Source organism: Nuphar pumila, chromosome 2 (assembly GCF_984573655.1).
Source record: "Nuphar pumila chromosome 2, dmNupPumi1.hap1.1, whole genome shotgun sequence".
Classification (NCBI taxonomy): Eukaryota; Viridiplantae; Streptophyta; class Magnoliopsida; order Nymphaeales; family Nymphaeaceae; genus Nuphar; species Nuphar pumila.
The window spans coordinates 73,135,491-73,148,249 of record NC_143250.1 but is presented as its reverse complement, the minus strand read 5'-3'; the positions used below and the strand labels follow the sequence as shown (position 1 = coordinate 73,148,249).

Below are 12,759 nucleotides of genomic sequence, written 5' to 3'. Positions count from 1 at the left end.
CCTCACATGCTTCATCTCTGATTGGATGTTTGATGATACGGGGTGACTATAAAAACCCAGGTCTTAAGAGTGGCCAGCCCAAGCCTATTCTTAGGTCAGTGAAATATTCGCAACTATCAGACCGAAGGAAACCGCCTTCGTCACCGATCACATGTTGGTTGGCTTCCAGTTAGAACCCTTGATGTCCTTCCTACAAGTGCTCCGCTTATCTGGTAGGGGTGACTCGTGAATGTCACCAAGTTGGCAGGATGTCACAAGCTTGAAACCCATGGCTGGCATCTCTTGCTGCAAGGTCGAAGAAGCTGAGTGTATTACCAGGTGGGCAGGGAGGACCTCAAGGGTTTTACCAACCAGAAGCCAGCCAATGTGCCGTCAGTGATGGACTATCCAAAAAAAAAAAAAAAACTGGATGTCCTGCCTGCCTTCCCGCTGGGGAGTATACTCAGCTTTGACTTTGCAGCAAGGGATCAGGTGACAACCCATGGTTGGCTCTAACCATGAGAGCGGAGTTCTTGTAGACTCATTAGTTTGATTTGGTGTGAATTTTTTGATAAGCTGCATTGAGGGGTAAACCCTGGTGGGAATCAATATGTATAATAGGTGAGAATGTGGACGACTAGGATGCATTCACATGGGTGGTTAGGATTGGTAGACGATGCGCAACTTCATGTCTGAGGATGTGAATAATATTTTTGATATATTGCCTCCCAACAGCAGGTAAAAGTCGAAGTAAAATCTTGGTTCTACAATGTATGCGTTTTGAGTAATTAATAAAACATTTAAAATACGACTTTTGAAGAAAATACCTAGAACGATGCAAGAGCAGGAGGCAACTTTTTTCAATATTGGGCAATCGATTACCAACTTAAAACTGCTTTATCTAGTTGGAGATTGGAATTCCATTCTGACATTTTTATCTAACTTCTTGGACTACCTTCGTGTTTGAGGCCTGCCAAATACCCCATATGGTTTCCATGCAATTCCACATACCTTCTAGAAAGCTTTTTAACTTGGGAGGAGCATGGTTTTACCTTTATCAAGTTACTAAATTATGTTACAACAATAAAATGAATACCATTCCTAAAATGACAAATCATGTAAAGTATAAAATTGCAAATGCTTGTTTTGGCTTCTCCTATCAAGGCTATAGTTTGGATATATCCTTTGGAAGGTTTTGGGAATAAGGGTATCTTTATGGGGTAAATGAAACATGGCCAAGGTCATGAACTTAACCATTAACATCATATCTATCAAACCAAAACTTGAGAACGTGGTAATTTTTCATGTTATCCTGACAAGACAGGTTTACTATATCCAAAAGTATCTGTTCAGCACAGTTATATGTAAAGCTATAGTCGAGAGAGTAGCATTGGTTGCTTAAACATAGCTTTAGAATATAAGCCAATTGGCTTCCCTTAGAATTGAAATATATGTTCAAGATTGTATTTCTATCTCTAGCCTTTTCCAATGTTAAGTACAGCAGCACTTGCATTGATAAAAGAAAATCTGTTGATGAGATTCACCTTCAAAATCACTACAAACGAGCCACTAAATATGATTTACATACAAAAGCTACATTAGGCAGTGCAAGAACAGCACACACCAACATTTTCAGTAATTCAACAGTGAGTATTTCACCCGCAAAACAATCCTCCCTTTCTCTACACCTAATTTAGCACCTGTAACCAACCAATGGCCGGGCAGGTCCTGTGGCCCCTTACTCATTTCAGACATGTCAACAATTTTCATCAGTTTCCCTGCCTGTGTTGCAGATCCAGAACTTGACTCACTATTTTGGGAACTTTCAATCCCTTGTCTTCTTATATTATTGTGTTGACTCACAGGGGTATGATCCCAAACAGATCTCCTGATAGTGCAACCAGGGATCTTGGAATATAAAAGTTTCATATGCAAAACATTTCTATTTCCGAAATCCCAGACCCCAAGCTGAGCACCAGTGACTATATAGACACCAGACGGATCTCCAATGCAGGTTTCATTCAACTCGATTGGAGCAGTGCTGACATTTGAGAAGTTCTTCCATTTCACTGGCTCAAACCATCTGGTATCTTGTTCTTCAGCTCCATGCCACCTAGGGGGACCAATCGCCACATGGATGTCCCAGTATGGTTGGAGGATCTTGGGCAATGTTGTTAAATGTTGAAGATGGATGCAGAGTCTGTTTTGTTTGCTTCCTTCTAGTAACAGACGGAGACCTGTGATAGGCTTACGCCCAACCGATACCTGTTCTTTTATATATGGGTTTGGTTAATGAAGGTGGAAGACAAAATTGAAGAGCATGCTCTCTGCGTGCAAGCAAAACCACAAAGTACAGTCTCTGAACTACTCTAAGCAGATTTAGCAGAGAACCACAGTTTGTTTTAAGCCAAAAGCAACAAGGCAAGACAGGAGACAAAGAGAATAGGTGATAAACAAATCCCAATTCTGCAAAGAGCTTCTCGTTGTTTTTAGACTTTTCAGCATCTAGAAGAGAAAAATAAATACCTCTTATCATATCAGAATATATGGAAGCAATTTTGGTCAATCTAAGAAATCAGATACTATTGGTCTATGGAATAAACTTTCAAGTTTTTAGTTTTAAAGAATACGCATCAACAGATTATTGATGTTCCTGTTAGTTGCTATTATTTTATGATCAAGCACCTATCTTACATGGATGCCAATGTGGGAATGGGATATGATGTAGATACGCTTGGTACAATGTGGCAATTCTCAAAGATTAGGACACAACTATCACACACACACACACACACACACACACACACACTATATATATATATATATATATATCCAAAGTATTAAAACATGAATATCATCTCAAGTGCAAAGTGTTGAATAACAATTTTAAATCATTATAACTAAACAAATGATAAAACTAAATTGAAATGTAATGTAAGTGATAAAAAATTTTAAAAGAAAAAAAAACGTAAGTAGACACAAAACAAGTAATGAACATCATAAAAGGAAATAAATAAAGTTGACTGTGTCATGAAATGTCTTGGTATGTCTGAAAGTCATATTGTAGAGACATGGGATATGCATGCTAATTGAAGTGTCAATGTGACATAGTCTACACTCTATACCCAGCAACCAGAAAACTTTATTCCGAATCCCTAAAAGCAAAAGCACATATGCCCATGTTCTAAGCTTTAGTTATATATATATATATAGAGAGAGAGAGAGAGAACCTGTTCCTGGCTAACATAAAGTTTAGGACCCATCAAGCTAAACTGCAGAGAGGGGCAAACAGGCTCCTTTCTTCGATGACCAGGAAGGTGGTCCCTGTTGGGGGACCATACACGAGGGATCTGGAACTCTAAAAAGTACCGCAATTCCTCAATAGGAGGCTTATCTGCAGAAGATTCAGAAAAGAATGTTATACAGATAAAGTTAGTAGGAGATGAAGTATCAGCTGATGTTGCATTGTGCAGGGTATGCTTCTTACGTTCAAGGTAAAGGTCAATGGCACGAACAAGGTGATCCTTTCCAGGAACACCATCAAGCAGAGAGGTGATAGGACAGAAGGTCATGTCAATAACATCAGGGGCAGAGTGAACAGTTTTTGCCCAATAGGTATGGCTCTGAATCAGATCATCTCCTCCCCTTCGCCTCAAAATGACTGTAACATCCTGCAAAATAGCATTTCAACAAGAAATTTTCATGTCTTATACATGCTCTAAAACAGCAAAAGTGCATGGACCAATACACAAGATGAACAGGAAGGTTGCAATAGCAATTACACGGTTGGATTTGTGCCACAACAAATAAAGCAAAAGGAGGAAACCAAAGGAAAATTGGCTAGTTATTTTAGAAGTCTATGTAGTGGCTTTGGTTGCTAAAAATATAACGATCATTTCAACAGATAGCAAATTGAGTGAGCAACTTGTCTTCACAGAACATTTTGGTGCAATTTGATTTTTGAACATTTCTCTCAAAATAATCAGGTCATGCTCTCTCTCTCTCTCTCTCTCGATATATATATATATATATATATATGGAAAAGTGGTATCTGCCTACCACCAGCCTAACACGAGTGAACAAATATTTTTAGGCTTTTCTTGCAAATCTGACCCTGCAGATGTGTTCGGCATGGTCGATTTGCTAGGAAACAACACTTGGATCGTATTTTACCGATCAAAACATGGGATTTTTTAAGCCTTGAAAATTTATGAAATCGTAGACCATTGATTTTTAAACCTTATAAAAACCTTCCTATGTGTCAGAATCGGACGATCCAAGAGTCAATTCCTATAAGCTCATGCATGTAGAACACAACTGTATGGTCAGATTGAAGGAAAACATGGAAAAACCCTTCAAAAGGATGGTAAGCCAGAAAAGTGGTAGGCAGCTACCACCTACTATATATATATATATATATATATATATATATATATATATATATATATATATAGAGAGAGAGAGAGAGAGAGAGAGAGAGAGAGAGTTTATAATAAAGTATGAACTGATTATTTTGAGAGAAATGTTCAAAAATCAAATAAAGCCTGGAACTGTTTCACATGCTACTGGTTTGCATTCTATGTAGAGTCAATCTTTTTAATTGCTAGTGACAAACCTTAATCAACCTTCCAGCAATCTAGATTAAAAAGTATAAAAAAGCTGACTTAGAAAACCAACAAAATAGACTCGAAACAAACTATGTGGGAGATGCTCAAATTGAAAGTTGGTTGCTACATCTTATTTCTAGGTAAATCCCAAAGTTTAACTGCCTTTAAATTCGGCACATGATAGCCCTATTTAGTAAGTGCTAAGCTGTATGATGTAGTTGCTGCTTAAGCTGTTAATCAGTTCACCTGTATGTGTTCTCTTTACTTAACAGAGGGTCTAAATATTGGCTATGTTCAATATGGCAAGGACTTCGGATTCCTACTAATAGTTCAAAATGAATGGCAAATCCACTTAAGGCAAGGTTCCGAGATCGTCAGCACAGGGTAGAGCAAGTTTGGTAGCTCACAAGGCTCATAACCTTGAGGTCACGGGCTCAAATCTTGTCTCCGCAACATATTTTTTGTTTGTAAAAACTATTATTGGTGGGATACTTAACAATCCTTTTATCACAAAAGAGAACCACAATAGGGCTTGAAAACTGGGTACAGTGTTGACATTATTATTCCATGGGTGATTGATTCTACTAATAAAACAAAGCTTATCTCATAATGAAGTATAGTTAATCTAGCAAAGCATATGGTGTGAGCTGTAATTATGCTTTTGGAGTCCTCAGACTATCTGACTGATTTCATACCTTCATGTGAACAGATTGCTGATTTCTATGTGAAATCACATAACTATTAGAGTTTTGCTTCAAATTTGTTACAACTCTATTTATGACTATCTAGAGTTTGAAAAGGTATTACTTGTTGCTGATCATTATTTGATTAATTTTAAGGCAACAAAGAAAAAATATCCATTAACTGAAAAGGAGTGCCTTTAACAATTATCATGTAGCCACTAACAAACAAAAAAGTATGCAAAGAAGAGACTACTAGAAAGCTATCACATGATATGGACAAGCTTAGATGCATATTTGAGATAAAACAACAATATAAACATTGGCACTTGAGTAGAGAACCTTATGCAAAAGGAAATCATGGCTATTATGCCAAACTTGAAACAACTCATGAATGATGTTGGGGAAAAGATACCTATGCCAATTTAGTGAAAAGAATAGAAAAAGTGGAACTTTGAGACTTGAACAGGGACTAGGGCCCACTATCAATTCCCTCACCCTCTAATATACATTTACAACAAAATCGCAATGCTTCCACCAATTCTTTGATGATGACTTTATCGATTGGATGTGGTATGGTCTTTATTCTCTGGTTATTCTCCTTAATTTAAACTAACCAATGAGCTTTTGTAAAGTGATGAGTCAAAACTTAGTATTTTCTGAACCTGTATTTCATATACCTAGTTTTCTTATTAGCCTTGGTAACACATTAAGTAAATATTTAAAACAATACGGCATACTTTTCTATTGTATGTACTTCACACCCTAAATGGAAACGATCCTTGGCCAATGGCCATGGATATGAGGAAAGATCCTATAAGAATAGAATACCCCAAGTGATCAATATTTATTGGTCATCGCCTACCATTTGCAGTCTACAATCAGAAAAGGTACTCAAGTGAATTTTTTGACATAAAATACCAATAGCATCTTACTCTCCCTCTGCAAAGAGGCAGCTAGGTCCCCAGGAGGAATCATGATTGCACAAAATATGTGCTAAAGCTTTTGAAAGACATTGCTGCTAAAATATGTTATCCTTTCCTATATATATCTATGTATATATAGTTTGAGACACATAAACATATATATTTATTCCATATATATGCTTATGTGTCCATCTAAATATATATATATATATATATATATATATATACTGATTTTGTAAAACCCACTAGGGGCTTTTCAGTCTTTTCACTGTATTCATGCACTTCACTCTTTTTTACCTTTTTCTTTTTTTCTTCCTTTTCTTTTTTTTTTCTTTTTTGTACTTTTCTTTTATCTCATTAATGAGGGGTCCATAGTGTCGTTGGATACCTCCAACGGTCATAATTATGACCGTTGGAGGGGCTCCAACGACACTATTGGAGCCCCTCCTTAGGTTCCAATGTGTATAAATAAAGGGGCCTGTCCCCTTGTAATATTAGGTTCCAATGTGTATAAATAAAGGGGCCTGTCCCCTTGTAATATTAAGCTTCTTTTGAAGCTCCTCTTGAGTAAAGTCTGTTAAAACATATGTAATAATACCATAATACCCGATAGGGGTATTATGGTCATTTCACAAAGTACCCCATAGGGGTACTTATTTTGTTTCTCGTATTTCTTTTTAATTTTATTTTTGTATTTTTTGGATACCGAAAAGGGGCCCCACAATGGAGTCGTTGGGGCCCCCAACGGTCACATATGTGACCGTTGGGGGCTCCCAACGACTCTATTGGGAGCCCCTTTGGTCTCCTCTTCTTATAAATAGGGGGAACCCCCCATGTATATTGCATTGCTCTTGAGAGCTCCTCTTCAATAATAGTGATATTATTTTTCATGTGTGTAACCTTTTTATAAGGCCCTTTGTATATCCCTTAGTGGATTTTCTCTCTTGTGCTTGTTGCACTTGTCCGTGTGGGACATAGTGAATGCTTTAGCATTCTTGGTTACTTCCGCTTATTTCATTACATGGTATCAGAGCCATAAGATCTTCTAAAGGTAAAATCTTGTCTCTCTCTACTTCCTTTCTTTCTCACATCTTCCTTGTATAGCAATGGAAGTCAAGATCGATCTATCATTCAAACTCAATGGAAAAAATTACATGATGTGGGCATCCGCAATGGAGAATAATCTCAAAGGCAAGAAGCTTTGGGGTTATGTAATGGGAACCGTTCCGGAACCCCAACTTAAGCTCACAAAGATGGAAGGAGATCAAGAGAAAGCACTTGAAGGCGATGCTCGTCTCAAGGCCATTGAAGATTATAATCATCAAATGGAAGATTGGGAGAGCAACCATGCAAAAATCCTAGCATGGTTTATGAATAATGTCGAACTTAAGGTATGTGCAAATATTGCAAAATTCCGCCGGGCAAATGAAGCTTGGTTTTTTATGAAGGGTATGTTTACCCAAAAGGATCTTGCAAGAGCTTATTTCTTGCAAGAAAAAGTAAGAACCACAAAACAAGGTGACATGAGCATACAAGATTACTATAGTGCTCTAAATCCTTTGTGGGATGAATTGGCTCTTTTAGAGCCTAAATGGGTATCTATGGAGGATGTGATTCTAAGACAAAAACAAATGGAACAAGATAGATTGTTTTAATTTTTATTTGGGCTTCGTCCCGAATTTGAACAAGTGAGATCCTCACTTCTCCATAGATCCACGTTTCCTCCCTTAGAAGAAGCTATTGCCGAGATTACTCAAGAAGAGACTAGGCATAGCATGGGAAAAAGCATAGAGGAAGTGCTTGCCGTATCTAAACCCGGCAATCATGCTAAAACATACAAACCACCTCATTTTGGTAAGCAAGGGAGTGGTGGAAGAAAAATGATTATATGTCACCATTGTTATGAGCCGGGACATATTAAACCCGTTTGCCAAAAGCTAAATGGGGCATTCAAGCCAAAGGTGGCTTCCGTTGAAGAATCCACCACCAAAGAAGATGACGGCAAGAACGAGGATCTCAAAGACACTTTTGGACAAATCTCCTTGGCTCTTCAACAAATTTTAAAGGTCACTTCTTCCACCTCCGGTGCCGCCATTGCCTCATCATCACCTCCCGGTACGTACTCTTGGATTTTAGATTCCGGAGCTTCTTTTCACATGACCCCTCATGAAAATGCATTAACCAATGTGCACACCAATTCAAAAATGTCTTGTGTCTCTACGGCCGATGGAACTTTTCTCAAAATAAATGGTGTTGGAACTCTTGATTCTAAAAATGTTCAAAATTTCCTTGTTCCAAAAGTTAGAATAGTTCCAAAATTAAATCTTAACCTCTTTTCCGTTTCTCAAATAGCCGACCATGGATGTGAAATATCTTTCTCATCCCAAGGGTGCTTTGTGCAGGATCTCCGGTCCGGGAAGCGGATTGGGCAAGGCCATAGGAAGGGAGACCTTTATTTTATGGATAATTTAATACTTCCAAATACCTCATTTTGTACTTATGTCCAAGACAAAAATATTGAAACTTGGCATAAAAGGCTTGGACATCCAAGTTACTCTAAAATGTATCTTTTTCCTTTTGGACACAAGTTTTGTAAAGAAAAAGATATCAATTGCAAAGATTGCATTTTTGGCAAAATGAAGTCTACTCCTTTTCCTATTAGATCCTTTGTGACAACAAGACCTTTTGAATTGGTGCATTCCGATGTTTGGGGGCCATCTCCGGTTCTATCTAAAGGTGGTTATTCATATTATGTTACTTTTATTGATGATTATACTAGATATGTATGGATTTATTTTCTTAACTTTAAATCGGAAGTTTTTAACTTCTTTAAAGAATTCCATGCAAAAATTCAAAATCAATTTCAAAGTCAAATATCCATTCTTAGATCCAATTCGGGTGGAGAGTACTTATCAAATGATTTTCAAGCATATCTAAAACAACATGGCATTTGTCATCAAAAATCTTGCCCAAGAACTCCTCAACAAAACAGTCTAGCGGAAAGAAAACATAGGCATATTTTGGAAACCACTAGATCCTTACTCATTTCTAAAAATATTCCTAAAAATTTTTGGGCCGAAGCCGTGTTAACCTCCACCTATTTAATCAATAGGATGCCATCTTCAAAATTGAATAATATCTCTCCTTATGAAAAACTTTTTAATATGACACCCGACTACAATCGTCTTCGGATTTTTGGGTGTAAATGCTTTGTTCTTTTACATAAAAGAGATAAATTGTCACCTAAAGCAATAGAATGTGTATTTTTAGGATATGGTGAAAATAAAAAAGGCTATAGATGCTTTGATCATAAAAACAATAAGTTATTTGTCTCCAAAGATGTAACCTTTTTAGAAGATGAAAATGGATTTGACATATTGGAAAAATCAAATGAAATTGATTATATGTTTATCAATGATCTTTTAGAAGATTCAAATGATGACTCTTTGAGTCATCCGGAAATTTTAGAAAATACTCATGATTCTCATGATGATGATGTATCACCAACTAATGGTGATAATCTCCAAGTATACACTCGGCGTGAGGAAGCCCAACCTATTAGTGTTTTAGAAAAATTCTTGCGGCTTAATGAACCCCTAGAAGAAACCTCCCTTAGGCGTTCTTCTAGAGAATCAATTCCACCTAATAGGTTTGTCTCATATGAAACTCTTTCACCTAAATATAGAGCTTGTCTAATAGCCTTGCATTCTTACTATGAACCCTCCCATTATAATCAAGCAAAAAGTATACCTCATTGGGTTGAAGCAATGAAAGTTGAACTAGATGCTTTAAATAAAGCTAAAACTTGGGAAATAGTTCACCTTCCTCCAAATAAGAAAGCTATAGGATGTCGATGGGTCTACAAAGTCAAAACAAAAAGTGATGGTTCCCTAGAGCGCTATAAAGCTAGATTAGTTGCTAAGGGATACTCACAAGAATATGGCATCGATTATGAGGAGACTTTTGCTCCCGTGGCTCGCATGACAAGCGTTAGAACTTTAATTGCGGTAGCATCATCCAAGAAATGGCCTATATTCCAATTAGATGTTAAAAATGCCTTTCTTAATGGTCAGTTAAATGAAGAAGTATATATGGACCCTCCGCCGGGAATCAGTGTTAACCAAGGTCAAACCCTTCGGTTATTAAAAGCCTTATATGGTCTTAAACAAGCCCCTAAGGCTTGGTATGATAGATTTAGTGCTATCATGTTACAATTGGGATTTCGCTCATGTTATACTGACACTGCTCTTTTTGTTAAAAATGCAGGTAATAGTATCATCATCCTTCTGCTTTATGTTGATGATATGATCATCACTGGCAATGATGAAAGCGGTATTCTTAAAGTTAAAAATATGTTAAAACATAATTTTGATATGTCTGATCTGGGTTTTCTCAGGTACTTTCTTGGTATAGAAGTTGCATACTCTCCTCGAGGATATATACTGTCACAGATGAAGCTTGCTGCCGACATATGTTCCAAATCTGGGATTTCAGATGATAAAAAGATGGAGACTCACGAGGTTATCAATGCTAAACTACGACTGGCGGATGGAGTTCTGCTGGACGATCCTACGCCCTACAGGCAACTCATAGGCTCCCTCACCTATCTGACTATCACCAGGCCCGATATTGCTCATGCTGTGCACTCTGCAAGCCAATTTCAGCATGCTCCTACATCTGTGCATATGAGTGCTGTGCTCCGGATCATTCGATATATTAAAAATACTTTGACTAAAGGGCTATTCCTATCATCAATCTCTTCCTTAGATTTACTAGCTTATACTGATGCTGACTGGGGAGGAAACCCAAATGATCGAATCTCAACTACTGGCTTTTGTGTGTTCCTAGGAGATTCGCTAATTGCTTGGAGGTGCAAGAAACAGCAGAAAGTCTCATTGTCTTCTACTGAAGCAGAATACAGGGCTATGGCAACCACTACAATGGAGCTGGTGTGGCTTCGAAGTCTTCTTCAAGATATGGGAGTCGAAATTACCGGGGCTTCGAAGCTTTGTTGCGACAACAAAAGTGCTATCTACATTGCCAGCAACCACACTTTCCATGAGAGGACGAAACATATTGAAATGGACTGTCATTATGTACGTGATGAATATCTTCGTGGGACAGTAACACTGCCATATGTCACTTCAGAATATCAACTTGCCGACTTCTTCACCAAAGCCCTGCCTGCTCCTCGCTTCTTGTTCCTCCTTGGCAAACTTTCGGTCATTCCCCCGTAAAGTTTGAGGGGGGGTGTTAAAACATATGTAATAATACCATAATACCCGATAGGGGTATTATGGTCATTTCACAAAGTACCCCATAGGGGTACTTATTTTGTTTCTCGTATTTCACTATTTTTTATTTTTATTTTTAATTTTATTTTTGTATTTTTTGGATACCGAAAAGGGGCCCCACAATGGAGTCGTTGGGGCCCCCAACGGTCACATATGTGACCGTTGGGGGCTCCCAACGACTCTATTGAGAGCCCCTTTGGTCTCCTCTTCTTATAAATAGGGGGAACCCCCCATGTATATTGCATTGCTCTTGAGAGCTCCTCTTCAATAATAGTGATATTATTTTTCATGTGTGTAGCCTTTTTATAAGGCCCTTTGTATATCCCTTAGTGGATTTTCTCTCTTGTGCTTGTTGCACTTGTCCGTGTGGGACATAGTGAATGCTTTAGCATTCTTGGTTACTTCCGCTTATTTCATTACAAAGTCTCCTATATTTTTGCTCTCTCTTGTGCTCAGTACCACTTAGTGGTTTATTGTACTCTTGCCCATTAGTGGCTATTTAGCTTGGTTGTTTGTGCACTTGTATGTCACTTTGTGACATTATACCTTTCTTTGTGTTTCGTGACATGGTATCAGAGCCAAGTTTGTGAAAGCTTCATCGGATTCTCTCCACTTCATATTTGAAGATAAGTAAATATTTTCTCTTCTTGCATTCTACTTATCTACTTCACGAATGGTCGACAAAGATTCAAAAATAGATCTCTCATTCAAATTGAATGGGACGAATTATCGTACGTGGGCGGCCGCCATGGAAAACAACCTCAAAGGTAAAAGACTTTGGGGTTATGTGTGTGGAACCATTCCGGAACCACAATTGGAGCTTACAAAGAAAGATGGCAATGAAAAAAAGGCCTTAAATGAAGAAGAAAAAGCCAAGGCTATTCAAGAGTATCAATCAAAAATGGAAGATTGAGAAAGTGAACATGACAAGATATCGGCATGGTTCATGAATAATGTGGAGCTTAAAATATGCGTCAATCTTGCAAAGTTCAAGAAAGCGAATCAAGCATGGTTTTTCATGAAAGGTATGTACACCCAACGTGATCTTGCTAGACATTTCTTTTTGCAAGAAAAAGTGAGAGAAACAAAACAAGGAAATATGAGTATTAGGACCTACTATAGTGCCCTATCCTCATTATGGGATGAACTTGCCCTTCTCGAACCATCATGGGAAGGGAGTGCTATTGCCATGAGGCAAGGGAAAATGGAAAGAGAGAGGTTCTTCCAATTTATTCATGGGCTTCGGCCCGAGTTTGAACAACTAAGAGGGCCC

General features: G+C 37.9%; 1 protein-coding gene across 1 annotated transcript in view; it reads right to left on the bottom strand.

Moving 5' to 3' along the window:
• Positions 1-1,369: 1,369 nt before the first annotated feature.
• Positions 1,370-12,759, bottom strand: part of LOC149845755 (MACPF domain-containing protein CAD1-like) — a 42,997-nt gene continuing 31,607 nt past the window's right edge. Inside the window, exons 5-7 of the mRNA XM_089995977.1 lie at positions 3,467-3,650; positions 3,210-3,373; positions 1,370-2,244 (exon numbers count right to left, since the gene is read on the bottom strand). Coding sequence (XP_089852103.1) covers positions 1,612-2,244; positions 3,210-3,373; positions 3,467-3,650 — 981 coding nt within the window. The 3' untranslated portion in view covers positions 1,370-1,611. The remainder of the gene's footprint in view (positions 2,245-3,209; positions 3,374-3,466; positions 3,651-12,759) is intronic.